General features: G+C 46.7%; 1 protein-coding gene across 1 annotated transcript; it reads right to left on the bottom strand.

The window, feature by feature from the left end:
• Positions 1 to 373: 373 nt before the first annotated feature.
• On the bottom strand, positions 374 to 14,984 carry CST7 (cystatin F). The gene is made up of 4 exons (XM_037167003.2): positions 14,864 to 14,984; positions 5,225 to 5,397; positions 3,265 to 3,381; positions 374 to 612 (listed from the first exon to the last, which is right to left on the bottom strand). The coding sequence occupies exons 1-4, from the start codon at positions 14,934 to 14,936 to the stop codon at positions 535 to 537; spliced, it is 441 nt and encodes a 146-aa protein (XP_037022898.2). The 5' UTR covers positions 14,937 to 14,984; the 3' UTR covers positions 374 to 534.
• Between the last annotated feature and the right edge of the window lie 8,415 nt (positions 14,985 to 23,399).

Here is a 23,399-nt window from a genome sequence, read left to right as displayed (position 1 = left end):
ACTCCCACTCTTTGGTGGGTCTCTATGGGTTGTTATCTCAGTGCTTTATCCTACCTCACTTGTCCAAGTACAGCTGTGCATAGGCTGAGCCTCAAAGGCAATGGAGAGAATTTAATGGATGCTCCCAGTCAGAAGAAAGCACAGCTGGAGGGTGAAAGCTGTCTGTGGGTTGCCATCTATCCTGCCAGTTCATGATATGGACACAGGCTGGCCTGTATCTGGCTGCTTTGGTCTCTAGTACATTGTAGCCATCAGCTAATGGCTGGGGTGCTTTATGGAGTTAGTTTGCTCAGAGCACTGAGGGGGGCTCCTGAATGCTCACCTCCTGAGTCTCCCTTTAACAGGTAAAAACAACAGCCATTGCTCTGAGAAGGTCAGTTCTTTATTCACATTTATTTATAACTTTTATCATCCTTGAAAGGTCAAGATGCTCTGTAGCAGATTTAGTGCTACAGAGCATCTACAGTTATAGAACTGAACAAAAGGATAGATAGATCTCTGGGCTTTCATCCGAGACCTGGGACCATGAAATAATCAGGGCCACTGGTAATTGGGTGGGAGGGGATCCCTCGGGGATTGAGAACCCGAAACATTCCCATTGGAGGATTCAGTCTAGAAGAGAATATCAAGTATTTAATTTAACTGTAGTACAGTCATTCTTCCATCCCAGCTACTCTGTAATGAACCCACAGATACTTCTATTCTGCTTGCCGGAATATACTATTTCAAGAGTGACAGTAGCTGTAGTATTGTGGAGAGGTGGAAATCAGTGCCAATTGAGAATGGGCACCTTGAACTTCTGGAGGCAGGGGATGACCCAAACTTCAGAGTAACAACAGAGAGTCTGGAACAAAGAAGGATACCCTAAGAATTGTGCTACCTGTCACAAAAGCCTCCCTCCCTAAAGAGGCTGCCCACTCCACAGTTTCCTGTGCTGCTGCCTGTGGGCTGTATCTGTGTGTTTTGCACACATGTGTGTGCATGCATGTGAGCATTTTCCTTATTGAGAAATGTTATCCTTGCCCTGAGATTTTATTTTAAAAAATTTAGAGACTTCCAGTCAAGATGGAGGCTTAGGTAGATAACACTTTGCCTCCTTGCACCACCAAAAGAAGGACAACATCAAGTTTAAAGACAAAACAGTAAGAACTGACAGAAAGTTGAACTGTATGGAAGTCTGACAATGAAGAAGTAAAAGAAGAAAAATTCATCCAGACCAGTAGGAGAGGCAGAGATGGACAGCAATGACAGAGAGGACTCGAGGCAAGGCAGCAGCTGGAAGACCAGGGGGGTGGTCCCACATTTGCACACAGATAAACCAGAGGAACAACTGGGTAGTGAGACAGACCATGCAACCCAGGGCTCCAGTGTGGAGAAATGTACCCTCAAAACCTCTGACATAAAAAATCTATGGGGCTTGAGGTGGCAGGAGAAACTCCTAGCCTCACAGGAAAGTTCACTGGAGAGACCCACAGGGTCCTAGAATGTACACAAAACCACTCACTTGGGAATCAGCACCAGAAGGGCCCCATTTGCTTGTGGTTAATGGAGGCAGTGACTGAAATCTGGCATAGCTGAACAAGTGGCATTTTGTTCCTTCTTGGATCCCTCCCCCACATACAATGCTACAGTGCAGTGACCTGGGTTGCCCTTCTGTGAGGAATACCTAATAAGGCTCCACCCATTACTGCATCACAGGCATGCCCAGACCAAAAAAAAAAAAAAGGCCCAATAAAAGAACAGATCAAAGTTTCAGAAAAAAATACAACTAAGTGATAAAGAGATAGTCAACCTATCCAGATGCAGAGTTCAAAACACTGGTAATCAGGATGTTTACAGGATTGGCTAAGTCACAAAGTAGAGGAAAAAGTGGACTGAAAAGTGAAATAAAGGGAAATGTACAGGGAACCAGCAGTGACAGGAAGGAAACCGGGGCTCAAATCAATGATTTGGACCAGAAGGAAGAAATAAACATTCAACCACAATAGAATGAAAAAACAAGAATTCAAAAAAGAGAGAGACTTAGGAACTTCAGGACAACTTTAAATGTTCCAACATCCAAATCATAGGGGTGCCAGAAGGAGAAGAGGAAGAACAAGAAATTGAAAATTTATTTGACAAAATAATGAAGAACTTCCCCAATCTGGCAAAGGAAATAGACTTCCAGGAAGCTCAGAGAGTCCCAAAGAAGTTGGACCCAAGGAGGAAAACACCAAGACACATCATAATTACATTACCCAAGATGAAAGATGATGAGAGAATCTTAAAAGCAGCAAGAGAAAAGGAGACAGTTGCCTACAAAGAAGTCCCCATTAGACTTTCAGCTGATTTCTCAAACGAAACCTTGTAGGTGAGAAGGGGCTGGAAAGAAGTAATCCAGGTCATGAAAGGGAAGGACATACATCCAAGATTACTACATCCAGCAAAGCTATCATTTAGAATGGAAGGGCAGATAAAGTGCTTCTCAGATAAGGTCAAGTTAAAGGAGTTCACATCACTGAGCCCTTATCATATGAAATGTTAAAGGGACTTATCTAAAAAGAAGAATAAGATAAAAAATATGAACATGATAATGAACTCACAACTATCAACAACCAAACCTAAAAAGAAGAAAAACGAACTAAGCAAACAATTACGACAGGAACAGAATCACAGAAATGGAGATCACATGGAGGGTTATCAGCTGGGAAAGGGAGGGAGTAGTGAGGGGAAAGTTACAGGGAATAAGAACCATAAATGGTAGGTATAAAATAGACAGGGAGGTTAAGAATAGTATTGGAAATGTAGAAGCCAAAGAACTTATATGTGGGACCCATGGACGTGAACTAAGGTGGGGGGAAATGCCTGTGGGAGCAGGTGTGTGGGGTGGAGGGGACTATAAGGGGAGGAAATGTGACAACTGTAATAGCATAAGCAAAAAATATACTTAAAAAATGTTAAACCTATAGAAACATTGAAAGAATAATTTAAGGATTTATACTTTTTGCCTGTATTTATGAATTATTACTTTGCCACATTTGCTTTCTACTGTGTATATATACATTGTCCCTGAACATAGATGTGCATCTTAGGGTGAAGCTGGGGGGGAGTGCCCCCTCCATGTCTGTTGGGTAGTGTCAGATACTGGGAAAACTGACTTCAGCTATGATATCTGGAACCATGGCTCCAAAGATGGGATGAAGGACTTTTTCTCAAAGCCCTGGACAGTGGGTGGGGCTAGGGAAACAGTGAAGGGTCTGAGGAGGTGAGACCCCTTTGTTTTACCAGCTTTAAGGTGTGGTTGGTCTGGAAGTCACAGTCATCCAGAGTGGGGTGCTTGGTCTTCTTGCAAGTAGTTCTGCCAGTTTCCATATCCAGCATGTATTTCAGGCCTTTCACTGTCTAAAGAGAGCAGAGGGCAGGGCCTGGTTTGGCTCAGCAGGGATGGCACCTACTCCCACAGCAGAAGGTGGCTTGAAGATAGGTGGTGAAGATGTCCTGATGGGACTTGTCTATGTCCTGGAAAGGGGGTGAGTGGTAGATAGGGAATGTGGAACTTATTTGAACTTCAGTGGGAAGAAAGTCTGTAACTGGATCCCAGAACCCTTCCTCTTCTCTCCTTTGTTCACTCATTTTCTCATTCCTGCTCAGGGACTTAGCTCTTGGTCCTGGGGGCAAAATGCACACTCTGTGTCCTGTCTTAGGACATCTCCTTTCTTCCCAGGACTTTCCATCAGGCATTATGAGGGTGACAGACTAGGGTTGCCCTGGGGCTCCCCTGGCTCCAGGGCAAAGATGAAGTCCTGAACTGCTACCCCATACCCTGCTCATGCCTTAAGCACTCACTGTTGCCTGCCCTCTGTGGCCTTTATGTGGCATGAGTGCAAGCAAGGGTATCTGCTGGCTCCCCTCACCATTCCTGGGCATTTTATTTTTCAGTTTCAAAATAACCCATCTTCACTCGGATGTGGCAACAATTTGGTTCATTCCCTCATTTGTGATCTCAGAGGGTTTGGAGAAAATGTCCGCAATTTTCAGTCTCAGCCCTACCAAGTACCAAGTGAAATAAAAGTCCTCAACGTCACTGAGGGATAATGCACTTCTCTCTCCAAAGGCACTTGGCACAGGGCTTATTGTACTTGTGTTCCTGCTGGAGGCCACAGCCTCACCCGGTCCCTGGGGGCTGGGTCCTTGTAGTGATGACACTTGAGCTGTTCCCGTGGAGAACCTTGTAACAGCCATCCCCATACCATAGTGCTTTCTACATGACACATTTCTAATCATAAAAATACACTGCTCTCAAAAGGTTTGCAAAAGCCAAAAAGTAAAGAACATTATAAAAATCACCTGTAATTCTATGACCCAAAGGTAACCAACCATTAATAGTGTGTAAAATCTTTCAGCATCTTTCCTCCTTCCCTCGACACCACACCTACATGAAAGTGTAGATTTTGTCCAAAGCCCGTTTCCCACATTTGGGAACTTCTTTTTAAATGGCTGTACAGTATCCCCAATTTTAGTGGCAGAGACTACAAGGCAGCCACCTCCTAATTGTGCCTTGTCACCATTCTGTATCCCATATCCCAGGCTGACCCTGTGTTCTTTGAGACACAGATGAGTAAGACCTGGCTCTGCCCTGTAGGGTCATTTCTAAGAGGGAAAGTACTGAGCCATCTGTGTGACAATTTCACAGGGTATGACATTGAGGCAAGACGAGGAGGAGGGGTTTGCGTGTGGGAAGGGGGTGCATCTTGGTCAAATCTCTGATGTGAGAGAACAAGTCCCAGGAATTGAATTTCATAAGGTCTTTTGGGGCTGTGGCTCTGGTGAAAGGGTGAATAAGGCAAGGGTGGGGCCCTAGGCAGGCTCTGCAATAGTCCCCTCCAAGGGGTCAGCATCTTCATCAGTTTAGTTCCCATTGCCTAGCTGCTGGTTTCTCCCCACCCCCAGCCTTCAACATGCCTATCTCTGGTCCCAGTTCTACCTCTACCTTCTGTGTTACCCCTGGCAGCTCTACCCAGGAGAACTTGGTTTCAGTAAGAGATGGCTCCAGGATCTTGTGCCAAACTCCGATAACACTGGTTTGGCCTGCTTTGGGACTAACTGTGATTGTTACTGTCAGTCTCTGGGTCTGGTCTGTGTTTTTCATGGTCAAGGCACTAGACAGGTGGGCCTCCAGTAGAATAGGAGACTACAGCCTGGCCTTATGGCCCTGAGATGCTGGGCTCCAGAACCCAGACCTCACCTGGACCAGAGCTCTGCTGACATGGGACTTCTTGAACAAGAAGATGTCATTTGTGTAGTTGTTGAACCTTTCAACACTGTGTCTGGCTGCTTTGAGGACTCCTGGGTCATTGATCTTGATTGTTTTGGGAAATCCTGGCTTCAGATCTGAGGTAAAGGTCTGGGAACAAAAATCTGAAAGAAATATAACCAGACAAAAACATTGCTGTTAGTAGAGTAGGTTCCAGTGTCACGCCTCATACCTTAGTGTTTAGTGCTCTTCTCTGCCCCCTTCTCAGGACCTTAGCCTGTCTAGTTCCTCGCTCATCTGCCCTCCTCTCACCAGTCCGTCCTCCCCTCATCTATCCACCCTCCACTCTCCTGTCCACCCTCTCTAGCCCATCGAGCCTTCACCCCACAGTGCAATTCTTTTGCATCCCCTGGTTGCCTGTACTTAAAGCTGTGGACCAGGCAAGGTGGGTGGTACAATGATGGATAAGATGCAGTTCCTGTCCTTCCCACACCCTCCTTCAGAACGCAGGGGATTTCCAATGTGTGTTAAAGAAAATCTGAACATATCTAAAGGTGGAAGAGACTCTGGACATGATGCAGCCTCAGGGTTTTAGGAGAAGTTGCTCCAGTTGGTATTCAATGACAATGTCTGGCCCTGATCCCTCAGCTGGTCCCCAACAAGTGGATCATGAGGAAGTGTCCAAAGTCTGATCCTGCCTTCTCACTTATAAGGAGGCTGCTGCTATCCTCTGCCTCAGGGACACTTGTTAGAACTTACACAGCTTCCAGGCCACACTCCCAGGGGACCCCATTCCCCAGGCAGGTCCATAGCAACTGGTACTCTTCACATCATGATGCTTTCATGCTGCTTTCTTCTGCACTGTTTTGAGGACAGGGCCAGACCTGAGTTACTTTACCCCACATAGCTCCTCTATGGAATTGGCATGTGGTAGCAGGAGGCCTGGATTTCTTCCACCCTTCCATGCTCTTCCTGTCCTGAGGAGGCCCATATTTGGATAAAAGATGGGAGAAGCAACATGAGAGTTTTCCCCTACCATCACATACTTCTGCCTCTGACAGCTAGGCAGAACCAAGGACCTGGTACCCCTTCTCTGCTCTCCACATCCCCCTCTCCTGGTTTCCACAGCAGCAGAGTCCAGGTGGACCAAAAGCCCCTCTCTAAAAGGACAATCTGACTTCACTATTTTGTTTAGCTCCTCCATGGGATGAGCCCTCCTCATCCTGAAGGTGCAGGGGACACACAAGCTTGTGTTTGCTGGAGCTCATGTTCCACAAATAAATAGGCAGGGGTTTGTTTGTAGGGATGTAGGGTCTGGCTGTACCATCTGCACAGATTCAAATGGAGGGCCTGAGAGCCAGCTGTGGGCCATGGGCAGAGGTGTCTCAGGGCTCAGGGGACCAAGTGGCTGAAACGAGGAGGGCACAAGGAGAAATGCTGAGAGGCAAGGCTGGCTTGATGTGATTGTGCTTAGGTTAAGAACATTGGATTTTATTATGAAGAAAATAGAAATGTAAAAAACCCACAAGCTGTGTGAATTGTGATAAGTAGAAATGTCCTTTTCTGTGTTGTGGGCTCATGGGTGAATTTGTCAATTTTACTACAATGGTTATATACTACTTATGTATCAAAATAACAAAAACTTAAAAATATGGGGGGGATCTAAATAAATTGGGGGATCAGGAGAGTGGGAAGAGAGTTTTTAGGTCTGTGAACTGCTTCTCTTTACTAAGACTTTCCCCCAGATTTTCCTGAGATGTTAGCATGCCAGACATGACCCAGAGCTGAGCTGTCCCACAAAGCTGGCACTAACCCAGTCAATGATTTTATTCCATTAACTAAATGAAATGAAATGAAATGTAAAGTTCAGATTTTGGTGGCACAGTTGATATCAAATGCTCTGCATAGTAGCCACAGGTGGCAGTGACTACCATCTGGGCTGGTGCAGACAGGGACTATATTTTTGCCGAGGTAGTAGGTATAGGAATGCAGCAGAGGTGCCCAAGCAATAGGAAGTAGAAATGTGGTGTGAGGGCAGCAGCAGTGCTAACCAGACAAGCTTCCAGTTTAGAGATTCCTGCTGCTCTGTGCTCCCTCCTCTCTCCACACAGACATGTCTTGCTGAGATTGGAGACAACCAGGTGTATTTGGGTTATAGACATGGTCTGTCTGAGAATATAATACTGGGCTTTTGGGGGAGTCAAAGTACCAGGTGATGCCCTGGTAGTAAAAAAATAAAAACTTAGGGAGGAAAACATAAGAATGTATTCAGCAGAGCTTGGGAATTTTAATAGAGAAGCATTATTCTAAGGGAGTACCCCATTCATGAGGACTGACAGAAGAGGGCTGAGAGAAGTACCTTTTACCTTGTATTGGGGGTGGGATTAGATATGGCCAGTGGGTTGGCAAGGCTAGGAGAAATGTAAACCTGAACCACTTGAAGATTTGTGCCTGGCAGAATGGTACCCTTTGGAGCTGTATGCTAGCTATGGCCTGCCTGTAAGGCTGTGCCAAAGAGTCCAGGGAATGAGCCCTTGTTGGGGGAAAGGAGCATTATTACTGGGCACAGGGTCTCTGAAACAGACTGTCCATATGGTCCTGGGCTAGAGTTGGTAAAGCATTTTGGAATATAACCCATGGGACTAGCATGGGTTACACTGGTAAGAAGAGGGGGCCGGAAGCTCAGCTCAGTGGGGAGGTCTTGCCTAGGGTGTCAGTGATCTCATCAACTTAAAATAAGAGGTCCAAGAGGAGGCTGTTTCCACTGCCAACTTAGGATTTAGGCAGTGAAACCTGAGTGCTTGAGTAGATGGCATGCACCTGAGACACCCACTGAGAAGTAGGATGGCTGGGCATCTGTGTAGCTGGCTCCGTGCAGCCCACCTACAGTCTCCTCTCCCCTGTGGGTGCTGCAGTGGAAGGAGGCTGAGAGTAAGTTCCATTACCCTGAGGGGTGTCCCACTGTCTCTGGAAGACCCACACTGCCTGACCAAGTGGTCTCTGCCTGGCCAGTGGAGCTTCCCCAGCTGGTTCCTTGGGGCCAAACACAAATGTCAAGACTAAGTTCATGATTCCTCTTCAGGGCTCCCTATGCTTTAGCAGCCCAAAGGACATGGCCTTTCCCAACAGAGGACTATTGCCATCTGTAGATCCAAGGTTTTCCCAGAGCTTTGTCCCCTACAGATGTCCTCTAGATTATCCTTTGCAATAATTCAGCCTTTAAATGACATCCTCACAGAAGCTGGGCTTGAACCTTCAGTTGTGTCTGAAGCAATGAAAACTGCTTCAGTCCCTTAAATGACAGGAGCAGTTTGAGCAGGTTGAGCAGGTTGATCAGGTTGTGTTAGGTCCTGAAACCTTTATTTCCCTGTCTCTCCACTTGGCTTTGACTCAGGTGGTGATGGAGATCTTCTTATGCCCTTGCATGCTGATGTTAACATGGCTGGGAGGACTATTCCTGGGGTACCTGTGCTTACTGACCATAGGGAAATTGGTGTGGATTTCAGTTGTAATCAAAAACTGTTTTGGAAAACAGTTTGGTTTCTACTCATCACTGAAGTCTACACAGCAGAGAAAGAAAGAAGTCCCTTTCTTTCAAATTTTCCATTATTACATGTTCTCCCATTCCTTACTATGGATTAATATATTCATTGCTTTTGCAAAATTACATTTGTTGCTTTTTCTGATTATAAGCTTGCTTATTTGGGGTAGGAAATTTGAAAAATACAGAACAGTTTAACAAAAATATTAGAAATCATTCTCAATATCTCTAGGTTAGCCACTGTTATCTGTTTTTTAAATAAAATGGCTTATATTTAATTTTGTTTGAGTTTAGCAGAATTAAAGCAATGAAGTGAAGTCAGGTGAAGCTGAACCTCAGATGAATGTGATGTTACTTACTAAATGATTTTGGTCAAGTTACAAAAAAGTTATGAAATACTTTGAAATTGCTTTATTTTCATTTAACATGTTTCCAAAAGTGTTGGTTTCAAGTCAGCACAGAGGTCCAAACAAACAGCACAGAGGTCCAAACAGACAGCACAGAGGTCCAAACTTCCCTTCAGGGAAGAAAAACAGGTGTTGACAACATGGCGAGGTCCCTGGGCCCTAACACAGGAGTCAGTCCCTCCTTGTCTACTGTCCTCTGGAGTGGAGTTTGTAGTTTGCGCAGGGAAGCTGAAGTCTGGGGGAGCAGAAGAAGCCTGCTTTGCAATCACTTCTCACACCTCTGCAGGGGTGGTGTTTGCATCTCCATCTTACAAGTGAGGAAACGGGCCTCAGAGGAGAGCAAGGTAGGTTTAAATCTAGATTTGATTAATTCTAAAGACCATGCTCTTCTTTTTGTCATTCAAGAAGTATTTTTTGGCGGCTGCTATGGACAATGCAAAGATGACTCTGATACTAGGGAGTCTACAGTACAAGAAGGAAGGCAGCATGCAGACCTGGGCTGGGCAGGTTCTAGGAGGGTGACTAACCAATAAAGAGAGTGCTGAGGGGAGCGAGCTGAGGGCAAGGAGACCAGTGAGAAAGTGGTAGTGGGAAATGGCCTAGGTAAGGAGGAGAGAGAGCTGAGTGTGAAGGCAAAACTGACAGCACTCAGTGTGGGAATAGGACTGTGATGGCCTGGGAGACATGCACTGAAAGGACAATTGGGGGAGGAGCAGGTTGGTACGAAGAAACAAAACATTCTTCTGCAAAGGACCAATGCTGGACTGGAGACAAACTGTGCACAGTTGGAAAGAAGTGAACTTTTTCCAAATGAGGGACGACTCCCCCATTGCCTCTACACCTCCCAGAACAGCACAGAGAATAAATACATCAAGGCCCAAGGTTTGGACATGCAGTGTTGTACTAGGCCCTGGGGACCCGAGCCACGCACAGCCTCGTCTACAGTCACATGGGAAGGGAGGTCGAAAGCACCCAGAAAGGAGAGAAGATGAGGGAATTTGCTTCACACTATGGCTCTGCCAGACCAGTCCAGGAGCAGGACACTCCAGAAAGTACTCCCTACTCCTCACAGAAAATAAATTGCTCTTTGATTGGTCTTGAAAATAATGATTCTAATGACAGGAGATCCAGGGGTGGGGAGGTGCCGCTGAGGGAGAGGCATCCCCACCCTAGCAGGATCTCTCTCCCGTAGGGTTTGGAGACATGGAGAGGACATCAGGATGACCAAGAAACTGGTCTGGCCACTGAGCAGATTATGCTGTGCTTGTGACCCAGGTGCCACCCTCAGGGCACACAGTATAATAGGAGGGACAAGCACAATGTGCAGATACAAAATGCTAAAGTACTTGGAAGAGGACAGTTGTGTTCCAGCCCTTAGGGCGTCAGCATGTAGCCAGCTGCCTTAGCCAGGTGGCTTTAGTTGGTTGAGTGTTGTCCAGTGCCCCAGAAGATGGCAAGTTTGATCACTGGTCAAGGCACATACCTAAGTTGCAGGTTCAAACCAGAGGCAACTAACTGATCAATGTTTTCCTCCCTCTCTCCCCTCCCCTTCTTCTCTTGTCTAAAAATCAATAAATACATTCTTGGATGAGGACTAAGAAAAAAAGATGCAGCCAGCTTTTCGCCTCTGGGTATGGACTCCTGCCTGGAGCAGTGCAGATAATGTTCTCAGAACAGGCCCTGGAGAGTTGGCACTGAGACCCAACATGTGGGTAGGAACCAGCCACATAGTGTGGAGATACAGACCTTCCCTACATGCCTGTGAACAGCTCAGCCTTGCTGCAGAAACTGAGACAACTAAGGGTGCCCCTCAGGCTCCGGGCTGTGCAAGGCCTGCACCAGTGGACCCCTGGGCCATCCTCTCTGTACAGTCACCCTAGTCCTCTCCAACCTTCCATGTATCAAAGATAACCAGAGGTCTTCTCTCTGTGGTTATCAGAATGGGAAGCAAAGCTAAATTCAAGGAAACACTCTTATTTTTTTCACTTAAAAATGTGATTTTTCTATACAAATCACAAATGGTTCCTACTCCAGCATCCTTGTTCCTGTTGCATCCCCACACCCACTTCAGAACTGTGACACTCAACCTGGATTTACTTTTAGTGTGCCAGGCTCTGCAGGCCACCCCCATGAGTACTGCCTTTGTGAGCCGAGCACTTCATTTACAGGCCTGCTGGTGTATGTTGAACAACTAAGAGTTTCAATCAAATCTGCAGGTGAACAGGTGATACCACAGCTTGGGGACACTATCAATAACCAGAATGTTAGTTGTAGCAACAGTTAACTGTTTCGAGGCAGATTAAAGAGGGTATAATCTGTCCTTGAGTTACCATGAATATATAGGCAAATGTCCATAAGAGGCATGGGACAAGGACTTCCTGACAAAGACCAGCTGGTAAAATAATCCAGTAATGAATATTTTTGGTAAACAACGCTTAATTTGCTTTTCTGAAAAACTAAGACAAACTAGATTATGTCCAGTACAGGGCACTAGAACCTGGGACACCGGCCACGTATCCACATCCTGAAGTCATATTGAAGTCCAGACCCTTTTAAGAGAGCTCCTATCCCCTTGGGCCTGTTTTCTCTGTACTGTCCTGCAAAGGGAGTTCTTGGGAAGCTGGGGTTCCCCACCACCCTCTTCTTTCAGGAGTGTTCTAGGTGTGGCTTGGGAGATAGTGGGAATGCCAGTATGTAAGACCACACCTGAGAAGAGAACCCCTGAATACTCAGGAGTCAAATACTTGCAGTCCATGCTGGTGTCCTCTCTGTGTGACCTGGGGTGGTTTCTTTCAGGTGGCTGCTCAGGCTTAGCCTTCCAGCATCATGGAGCCCTTTTTGGGCTCCTCTGATGGCTTTGTGTAATGAATAGATTTAATTCTTTTGAGAGTACATGTGTTCCTCTTACATAAATAGGATGTTGATTAATCCTGGCCTTAACTCACTGGGACATGCCCAGAGTTTGAGTCCCAGCTCTGCTTCTCACTGGTTGTGTAACATTTAGCAAGCTGCTTAACCTCTCTGAAGCTCTTATGTCTTCATCTATTAAATGGGGATGATGATGGCACCAACCTCACAGGGTAGTGGTGAGAATATACAAGATGTTACAGATAAAGATGTTATCAACAAATGGTATGCAGTAGTGTAAATATAATCGAGTATTAGATCAAATATGCAATATGGCTACAGTGGGGGTCCCTGAGAGCAAATTGATGTCCTCTATTGGAAAAAAAAACCTTCAAGCTGCAGACAGAGAGTAGGCCCAAACACAGCCTGCAGCAGTTCCCAGGGCCCTTTCCCTGGATGTGGGGGCATTGTGGTATCTTCTTTACTGCAGGTGGTCTTTGGGTGTGATAGGTGCTCCCAGCTCTTGGTACTGGTAACTGAGGACTAATGTGACCTTGCATATGGAAGGAGTGATGGCTGCTGGACCCCTGCCCAGCTGGCCCTGAAATGAGAAGATGGACTGACTGTTGCCAGCTTTGCTGGGGGATAGGGTGGCAGGGAACAGAGTGTGCTGTGGTGGTCCAGTAGAGTTTCCTGGGAGAGCTAACAGGTTGAGAAAGAAGGGCTTTGCATTTTCCCTAAATTCTGCAGGGCTGGGGTTGGGGAAGAGCTACTGGGGGCTCTGTATTTAGGTTAGTGCAGTTTAGTGCTTAGGCATAGGGAGAAGCCAGATGCCTAGACGGTGCCACCTTATAGGTCCCTGTCAACCCCTCCTCACCACCACAGAAAGGCTCTGGAATTTGTTCACTGAAGGTGACGGGGAGGTAGTGGGAGTCACGGGGCTAGGGAGAGGGTAGATGGAGGAGACAACTAAGCCTGGGGCTGAGTTCCCATTGCTGTTGCACACCAGAGAGAGGGGCCTTTAAGCTCCTCATTTGGAGGCCTTCATCTGTCAAATGAGGAAAGCACCTGAAAGGATTGAAACTGGGGTAGGATGGGGTGGGGTGGTATGACATGGGGGCTGCCAAGATTGAACAGACTCAGGAGCAGGGCTAGAGTGGGCAACTGCAAGCACCCAAACTCAGTGAGAGTGCCATCTATGTCCACCACAGTCAAACCTCTCCAGGGCCTAAGAGGGATGGGTTAATTTACCCAGATCATGAGTCATGAGGCTGATGCTAGGGAGGCTCCAGGCTCCACAGCTGCTAGGCTCAGGGAGTCTGCATGTCTTAAGGCCCTCTGTATGTGAGTGTGGACTCTGGACCCTTCATCTGGGGCTTGGTGGCAGACAGCAGGTCTAACAAGGAATGGCCCAGGCTGGTGAAGAATGGCTTTGGCAGGGAAAGGCAGGAGCAGCTGTGAACAGGGGAGTGTATTGGAGAGGGCTCTGTTCAGTATGAAATACCAGTAGAGGGTCAGTAATCCTTCTGGTGAAAGGGCACTAATAGTTGGGTAAGGATTCCCCATGCGATCCTGGTATTGTCCCTGCTTTGCTAGGGTAGGAAGCTGAGGCAAGCAGAAATATAAATAATTAAATCTCAGTACAGTTGAGAAGGCAGGTGTCACATCCTCAGAATCCCTTTCACTAAGGTCTGAGAACCTCATTTCTTCCCCTGGCTTGTTCCCTCCTAGGGGTACTAGTGGGGCACAGTAAGACACTGGCATCCAATCAGGACAGGACATGCTGGGAAGAGGGGGTGTGTGTTCAGAGCTTCACTGTGTGAGCTAAGAACAAAGCAGCAGGAGAGGGCTGAGGTAGAGTATCCTGTCCTCATAGTCTGAGTGCAGCACCCACCTGAGATTGTCCAGAGACCTGAGACAATGTTACCATGATGATGCGACCCCTCCACAGACTAAGAGGCTCTAGGGCTGTCCTCTGGTCATTGGTCCTGGCTGAACACCCCTGTGGCTAGGCTCCAACCCCTTTCCAAAGAGAGAGAAGGGCAGAAACCAGCCACTGCATAGGCACTGCTCCTGCTCCCTGGGAAGTGGCTGTGGGATTTGGGCAGGTCATGTCAGCCCTCTGGCACTGCTTCCTCATTGGTTATAGTAGGTGGGAAAGGGGCCCTCTAGGTCTTCACCAGCATCCATGGCCTATGATTCTGGTGCTGGAAAGGCATCTCCAGCCCCACAAGTGTGTGTGTGGGCAGGTGGGGGTGGTGGTGGTGTAGGAGGAGTCTGGGGGCAGGTGCTCACTGGCAGTGTGACTTGAGAAAGTCAACTATCCTAACTGTGCCTCAGTTTCTAGACACAAAAGCTATGTCTCCCTTCCTCCCCCTCCATCCAGCCTGGCAGGAAGCATGACAATGTCTGATCAACAGGGTCCCTAATGCCAAGTCACAGAACAGCATCCAGCAGGCAGAAGTGACCAGCCCTAAGATAGAAACTGCTTTACCACACCCATTCCTGTGCTCCATCCCCCCTTTGTGAGGAAGGTCCTCAGGCCACTGTGGTGATCCCAGAGCAGCAGCAGGGAACAGAAGTACCTTCCCTGGATTGCAAGCAGCACTCAGACTCCTGAAGCCCTGGAAGGCAGCAGCCACCAGCACTGAGGGCCTTGGTGCCCTGCCACTGCATGGTCTGCTGGGATTGCCCAACCAGGACTGTTTTTCATAGATGACGCCCTCCCCCCATCCCTCACCCCCACCCCGCCCCAGAATGAGAGGAGGAGCTCATAGCATGCCGGCCCCCTCTGGCAATCTTGGGATGGTGCAGAAGGGAGGGAGACCCTCTTACTTGGGGACAGGTCCACCGTAGTGCTCAAGATGAGGCTGCAGAAGGCAAGCAATGCCCAGGCTGGCTGCTGCATGGCTGCCTGGAAGGCAGTGCTGGTTGTTCGCTGCTGGGAAGCTAGGAAGCATGGTTGTGGATGGTGGGGCGGGGCCCTGCAAACTGTCCAGGCCTGGGTGGGTGGGCGTGGCTGCCTGCTTTGTTACAGGGCCGGAGGTGGTGGTGGTGGTTTCTTGCAAAATCATTTTGACCAGAAGCTCTTCAACTTCACATGTACAGGCAACACAGTCAACCACTTCCTTTATTCAAGTTTCCAAACTGCAGTTCTTTGCAAGGAGGGGAGGAGGAAGAGAATAAATGAAACATGTGAACAAAACCACTGTAACCTTCTACCCTCAAAACACATGGAAGAGATGTTGCATTAAAAAAAAAAAAACTAGTGAGGATTTTTAGAAGCCAAATCACTTTGATTTCCTCCCCCAAACCATACTTTTCAGGTCCAAGACTCCAGTTTTTTGAGGTTTTGAGTGGGCCCCTGCAGGAGACTCTCTGCCTGCTGGTGTGAGTGGACATCACCCCTACCTAGAAGTGAGCAGGAAACAGGGTGCAGAGTGCAGTTTCAGTGGGTGAACATGGTCAGGGCACATGCTGCCTCTAGTGATCTCTGCATTTGGAATCAGTAAAAGAGCAATGTTTGCTGATTGATGGATCATGGCCCATCTTTGGCTCAAAGCTGGTGAAGGAGAAGAAAGAACACACGTGTTTGAGCCACCAACAGAATGCCTGTTTATGTGACAGCTCAGCTATTAGAAGTGAGGCTCTAAAGCCAAATGGCCCAACTTTGTTTAAATCCAGCTCTAACTGTTACCTGGGTGACCTTAGATGTGGGACAGCCTCTATGCTTCAATTTCCCCCTGATAGGGTTGTGGTGAGAATTTGGGGACTTTCTTAATGTAAATGCTCAGGGCCTGGATAAAGCAAACTGAATGGGCAGTTCATGAGCAACACAGGAAACTGAGTCTCACTACTCCCAGTGCATGAACTGTACCCCCTGTGGTGGTTGGATAGCATGCTCTCTGAATCAGGACCTGCATGTTAACACCACCCAAGGAAGATCTTCTATATGGATACTACCAGGTTTTACTGGATTCTAGGCAGGGGATCTGGGTTTGTGTGACTTGGACAAGCCATATACCCTCTTGGAGTACCCTATACTGCTCCAGGTTCCTGGCTTCCATGAGGACTGTTATCAGCAAAGCACATTTAGCACAGTGTGTGGTAGATGGTAGCATTGATAAACCATGGCTACTGTGACAGCCAGCACATTCTGCTGGGCCTGTTCTGCCAGTTCTGCATACTCACCCTCTGGCTATCAGAGGCTGTGGCATGAGGACTCCAGGGTGATTTCTCCTTGCCAGGCTCTGGACCCTGATTATATGTGCCATGTCTGGGATTCATCCCTGGTAGGGGTCTGGGATGGAAGAGGGGCAAGTGCAACAGCACTGGTGTCTGCCCAACTCAGGTGGCAGGTTATTTTTAGTACTGTGGATTCTTTTCACTTTCAGAAGCATTGGACAAGGTTCAGCATGGTTTTGGGGACTTTATCCAGTCACTGTATCTTCTTCAGTCTTTGGTCCTTTAATCTGTGAATGTGGGTGACAGTCATCCATATCCCCGCCCCACAGCTCTCAAGCTTGTGGGGCAAAAGTACAGGGATGTCCTTAACAAGTCACAAAGTACCTTTTCAGGAAAGAGCTAATGTTGCCTCAGTATTGTTACAGTGTTCTCCAGGAAAAGTGTGTGTGCATGTGTGTGCATATGCATGAATGGTATCATATATATAGATGTGTGTGTGTGTCTGTGTCTGTTTGTGTCTTTGTGTATATGCTTATGTATCCAGTCTATTTTTGTTTCAGTCTGTATATGGTTTGAATGTGAATGTGTGTGTTTTTCTGAGTGTGTGTGTGCTTATGTGCATATATCTGTGTATTTGTATATGTATGTTGTAATGATTAATTTTATGTGTCACCTCAACTCGGCTGCTCAGATATTTTGTTAAACATGATTTCTGAGTGTGCTTGTGAGCATATTTCTGGAGGAAATTAACATTTACTTGGTACACTAAGTAAAGCAGATTGCCTCTCCAGTGTAGGTGGGATTCATCCAGTCAGTTGAAGACCTAAGTAGAATAACGAGCTGAGTAAGAAAGAATCCTCTCTTCCTGACTGTCTTCAAGCCAGGACATCAGTCTTTGCTTTCAGACTCAGACTTAGATTGGAACTTACACCATTGGATCCTGCTTCTCAGACCTTTGGATTCAAGCTGGAAGTATACCACTGGCTTTCCTGGGTCTGGACTTCTTAGCCTGCATTGTCAGAGCCAATTCCTTATAGTAAATCTCTTTATACACACACACACACACACACACACACACACACACACACACACACACTGTCTCTGTATTTTCTATTGGTTCTGTTTCTCTGGAGAGCACTGACTGATATGTTTGTGCACACATGTGTTTGTGCCTATGTGGGTGTCTATGTGTAAGCATATATTGTTTGTGTATCTATGTCTCTTTGCTTGCATATCTGTATGTTCATGTGTCTGTGTGTTCCTGTGAGTTACAAGTTTTATGCATGTGTGCATGCGAACACATGTGTACACATGTGCAGGTATGTGTGTATGTGCACATGTGTGATCGTGTGTATGTGTGCTATGTGCACTATTTCTGTTCTATACAAGGCATTCCTAAAGTGCTGCAGGGTGATGGGCTCCATACTGAGTCTCATTCATTCATTCATCACTCATCTCTCCTTTATCATCTTGCTACTTGTAGTGTAGTCCCTGGAACAGTGGACTTGATGGATATGCAGATTCTCAAGCCCCAATAGACCTTATAAATCAGACTCTCTGTGACTGCAGCCCAGGAATCTGTTTTCATAAACTCTTTAGGAGAATTTTTGCCCTCTAAGGTTTGGGAAGCACTGATTGAACCCATTTTATTGCTCCTCCTGTTCTCCTTTCTTGAGGATGTGCATAATGTACTTCTGTCCTTCATGCTGTGTCCACTGCTGGACTTGGTCAGTTGTCATCTCACCATGTGAAGAACATGGCTTTGTCCACTAATTGGTCATAAAGTAGGTCTCCTCCATGAGATTCCTAATCCCCAAGGTTGTGAATGGATGCTGGAGGAACACAGGGTGGATTGGGGAAACCTGGCTAGATGAAGTCAAAGTGTGTGCATGATCCTCTGCACTGGAACTGGTCATACCCCCAGATCCATCCCTCTATTGGTTGTAAAAACATAGAGTCTGGTTTTGCCAGAACCTCCAGAGCCAGGACTTCTAAGATGCAGCACACATAGCTGGGAAGCCTCTTATCGCTGGCTCTGTGAGCAGAAAGTGCTGTCTCCCTAATTTGAGGTGTTAACAAAATTATTGACCTTAGTGGTGACAGGGTGGTTTGGTCCCCTCTTCCCAGGGTGGATCTCCTAAAAGCTCTTCTGTACCTTCTCTTGGGGTGAAAAGGAGGCAGGTGCAGTTTATGTGACAGGGACCCTAGCTATTCAGTTTCCTGGACTCTCCTCTGACACTTATCCTACCTGCCATTCCATTTTGTTGCAGCTCATGATGTGTGGAGGCAACTTTCCTCACAAGTCCCCCTGTGTGCCACAGATGAGAGTAAACATGACTGAGGCATGATCTGCTTGGGAAGGAGAGGTGGCCAGTTTCCCAGAGGAAAAAGGCCTTGAGCAGTGGCCAGTTTCTCAGGGGAAAAAGGCCTTGAGCAGTGGTCAGTTTCTCAGGGGAAAAAGGCTTTGAGCAGAGGCCAGTTTCTCAGGGGAAATAGGCGCTGAACTCTCTCCTCTAGGGGCTTTTATTGGGTTGTGATACACAGGAATGCAGGGTGGCAAGGATCAAACAGTAGATAACATTTCAAAGAAATCTGAGGGCTTAGTCTTAGTCAGAGTCTGTCAGGAACAGAGTTTTAGGGTTTCCTGCTCGAACCCTTAACATATGAATGAAAGCACCCTTAGCAGAACAGATTTCACAGGTTTATCAGCAGGTGTTTTTGATGCCATATTTTCCCCCAGGACATGCTCTAGCAAGGCAGGGAGCTGCACCTTTCCCCAACAGGTATTCAGGCTTAAGGGGATTAGAGCCAGGAAGCGCTTCTTCCAGGGGACATAGAACTTGGGCTTTGTCAAAGCCAGGGGGCAAGAGTCCATTGCTCTTTGTTGCAGTCCCCCGAGTCTTTCCATGATGGCCTCCCAAGTGGTAGTGTCTGGCCTAGGTTGCCCCTCCTCTGAGGTGTCTTGCCTGTCAAGGACTTCCAACCATGCTTTGGGGATAGGGAGGAAACTGAGGCAGCATTTGCTACCAGAGACAAGCTTTGTCTCCTGGGGCTCACATTCCATAGGTCACTGACTCATCCTTAGCCACAGAGGGTCGAGTTACAATTCCTAAAACCAGGCAGAGCGTCCACAACAATAATACATAGCTGGAGGCCACACAGTTGATTCAAACACATTAAATTTTACTACAGAGGGCACATCTAGGCACAGACAGCATTGCTGTGTGAACTTCTCGGCAGACCCTGTTCTCAGGGTACTTGACTTGTTGCCTCTATCATGGATCTCTTTTTCTAATTTGAAAGGAAAATTCAATGAACTGTATCCAGCTATTGTGTGGGTTATATACTGCTGCATAAAAAATGACCACAAATTTAGCAGCTTAAAACAGAACAGGTCTATTAACTCACAATAATTGTGGGTCGGGATTGGGGCACAGCCGAGCTGGGTTCTCTGCTTCAGGCTTCACCACACTGAAATCTAAGTGTCACCAGAGCTGCATTCTCATTTGAGGGCTGAACCAGGGATGATCCCCTCTCAAGTTCAAGTGCTTCTGGGCAGCTGTCTGTTCCTAGCTCTGTAGGCCTTCCCAGTGTGGCCCTGTGCTTCCTTAAAGCCAGCAAGATAGAGAGAGTATCCTAAAAAAATGGGTTACAATCTTATGAAGGTTATCATGTAGGTGACCCCCTGTCATCTTGGCTAAGCCATTGTTTAGAAGCAAGTCACAGGTCCTGCCCTCAGTGAAGGGGACAGTGCCACAGACCTGCATACAAGGGGACAGACATTATGGGGGCCACCTTAACATATGGCTGCCTTACTTACTAAGTAAAGTTCAGAACAAACACTCATTAACTCTCTCCACTGAAGATCCCTACAAAAAATGACCAATGATCCCTGGCTGGTGTGGCTTGGTGGATTGAGCACCAATCTGAGAGCCAAGGGGTTGCCAGTTCAATTCCCAGTCAGGACACATGCCTGGGTTGTGGGCCAGGCGCCCAGCGGGAGGCACATGAGAGGCTGTCACACCTTGGTGTTTCTCTCCCTCTCCTCTTCCTTACTCTTTCTAAAAATAAATAAATAAAATCTTTAAAAAAAAGACCAATGAGGTAACCATGAGCACATTTAAATGTAATTTTTCACTAGAAGGAGCCAAGGCTATTTTGGGAAATGTTGGTTCCAGGCCAGGGCAGAAAATGGTACAAGGTGAGCCAGGAATATATATCTGGTCTTCCCAGAGAGCAAGGAAGCCATTGGAAATTTCTGAGGTCATGTCAAAAGAACATGTGCACTGTTCTTGACAAATAACAAGTGTTGGTGAGGATGATGTGAAAAGGGAATCCCCATGCATGGTTGGTGGGATTGCAGACTGGTGTAACCACAATGGAAAATATTATGAACTTCCCTCAAAAAATTAAAAGTGGATCTGCCTTATTAATACAGAGAGGTCTGATTAAGATAACTTAGATCAATGGGGAGAAGCAGGGAGGGGCCATAGGAGGAGTTTGCTGAAGCAATTGTGGGTAGCCTAGGATTGGCTAAGAAGCTGAATGCACCCTGAGGCAATGGAAATAAAAAGAGAGCTCTGGTTGAGAGAACTCTTTGGCTCCTGAGCTGGCATTCTTTCTCTGGTTCTCACTCTAGCTCTGGCTTTGGCTCTGGCTCTGGCTCTGGCTCTGAGGCTCAATCTCAGGCTCTTCTTCCTCGAGGGTGCCTGAATGATCATGCTGCACTGCCTGAATTTCCCAATTGTTGGTAGTTTGTATGGGAAGTAACTCCAGGCACAGCCTAGGGTCAGACTGGCCTGGCAGAGAGTGGCAGGTTTATTCTTTGAGTGTTCTAGAGGGAACAGGCTCTGAGGCAGAAGCCTGCCATTCTCTCAAAACTGTGTATTTTTTGCATATTATGTTGTTTTGAAATTGTAAACTAACTCTATAGAAACAAGAGAACTAAAAACTGACAGGGAAAAGATAGGAAAACAGAGGTGTTAGAGTTTAGCTTTATTTGGGAGGCTGAAGTGATTCTAGCTGTGGCTTGATAGGCTTAAGTAACTACTTTTGAATAAAGACTTTTTCCTTTAGCACCACTTTTGCCTCTGGAATTTTTGCCGAGAGGGCTGTGGTGGGCAGCAGAACCCCAAGTGTTGTTTGGTAACATTATGACCCAGTGATTTTATTTTTGGGTATATATCTGAAGAAACACTATATGTATTCAGAAAATATATGCATATCAAGTACACCTCAGTCATCTCAAAACTGTAGTTAAAAACTTACATTATATAAGGAAATAGCAGAAGAGAATGACTAATGTTAGACCATCCAACCAACCAACCAACCAAAACAAACAACAAAAAACAACCCTTGAAATACTGCAACAGTGCCATCACAGTGTTACTCGCAATAGCCAAAATATGGAAGCAACCAAGCGGCCATCAATAGATGAGTGGATGAAAAAAATACTGTAGTACATTTACACCAGTGGTTCCCAACCTTTTTTGGCATCTGGGACCAATTTTGTGGAAGATAATTTTTCTATGGTATAGGGTAAGTGGAGACAGTCTGGCTTCCTCACTCATGTGTCAGGGTAGCTGAGGAAAGCAGTGTTCCCATAGGAGGAGCCTGATAACTAGTGTTCTCATAGCCTTGAAACTGGGTCCGATAAGCTGTTCCCATAACATAAAGTGAACTCACATGCACAGAACTATGTTATGTAAGGTTTTGGCAGTTTTCTGGCTCTGTTTCCCTCTAGTACTGAAATAGTTAGGTACTCCCTGCTGGGGATGATGATGATGAGACACACACAAGGGGATGACAGGTGCCATAATGGGTGCCACGCTGGGGAGCAGGAGCCACAACATGAGACATGCAGATAGACATGCAGCTTGCAGTGTGCATGGCTTGCCCACCCATGAATAAAGGCATGCCAGACTTCCCCATGGCTCTGTGAATATTTTTTTGTCTGCATGTATATCATGAACCTGCCTGGCTTTGAAGGGTGGCAACGCACATGGCCAGTGGTGGGGAGGTAGGTGGGGGGAGGTGGGAGACAGGGGCAGTACTTAGGCAGAGACAGGAGGAGGAGCTCAAGCTTCACTCGCTCATCCACCACTCACCTACCTCCTAGTGTGTGTCCCAGTACCTAACAGGCCATGGACTGGTACCAGTCTGAGGCTCAGGGCTTGGGGGCACATGATTTACACAATGGAATACTACTTGGCAATAAAAAGGAACAAAATCTTAGTATTTGTGACAGTGTGGATGAACCTAGAGGGTGAAAAAGAATTTGGGGAGTCAACCTGAAGAGGCTTCCACCAGCTCAAGGTGACAAATTAGCATCAATAAGAATAATAACACTAGGGGCTTGCAACATACCAAATATTTGTAAGTAGTGAGTTTATAGTGATGTAACTCACTATAGTGAGTTTATAGTGAGTTTACAATGACTATAATGATGATATTCCCTCCTCAGCCTCTGAGGGCAGTGGAGATGGTGGGACCCCTTTTCCCAGTTACTGTTCCCTGCTCCACAACCCAGCTGTAGAAAGTTCCCTTCCCACCTCTACAAAGCTCCAGGAAGGAAAGCCAGAGCAATGCCATGGCAACTGCAACTCTCCCTGACTTGCACAACGTCATGTCCCTGAGAAGCCATAGGTATTACAGTTTCCCGATACTAGCTGTTCCTTGTCTGTTACCAAAAGGAGAAAGAAGGAAGGAAGGAAGGAAGGAAGGAAGGAAGGAAGGAAGGAAGGAAGGAAGGAAGGAAGGAAGGAAGGAAGGAAGGAAGGAAGGAAGGAAGGAAGGAAGAGAAAGAAAAGAGGTGTTCACCTTTTAGACTTCTTATGGGGTTTAAGAGAGGTGATGTGGAAAAGAGTGTTATGAGCTAGGAGAAAGCCCATAGTGCCCAATGACAGTAAGTTGTTTTGTCTCTATCCTCATAGCTGGAGTAGTGTTTCCCAAACTATCAGATATCAGGTTTGCACCAGCAAGCTTCCTTGCTCAAATATGCACAGGGTATGTGGGACTTCTCAAAGCCTTCAGAAAGCAGGTATAGTGTTCAGACTCCCAGATTTATTAGTATAGGAGACTGTTCTGAGTTGTGTGGGCCCAGCTCCCACTCAGAAAGGCCAGTCTATAAAGCGAGGTCCGGTATACAAGACCCATGCCCATGGATGGGTTCTGTGGGGAATCAGGC

This window comes from Artibeus jamaicensis, unplaced genomic scaffold (assembly GCF_021234435.1).
Source record: "Artibeus jamaicensis isolate MK-2021 breed Jamaican fruit bat unplaced genomic scaffold, CSHL_Jam_final contig_135, whole genome shotgun sequence".
Taxonomy (NCBI): domain Eukaryota; kingdom Metazoa; phylum Chordata; class Mammalia; order Chiroptera; family Phyllostomidae; genus Artibeus; species Artibeus jamaicensis.
Note: the sequence above shows the minus strand (reverse complement) of the source record. Positions and strands in the feature narration are given on the sequence as shown.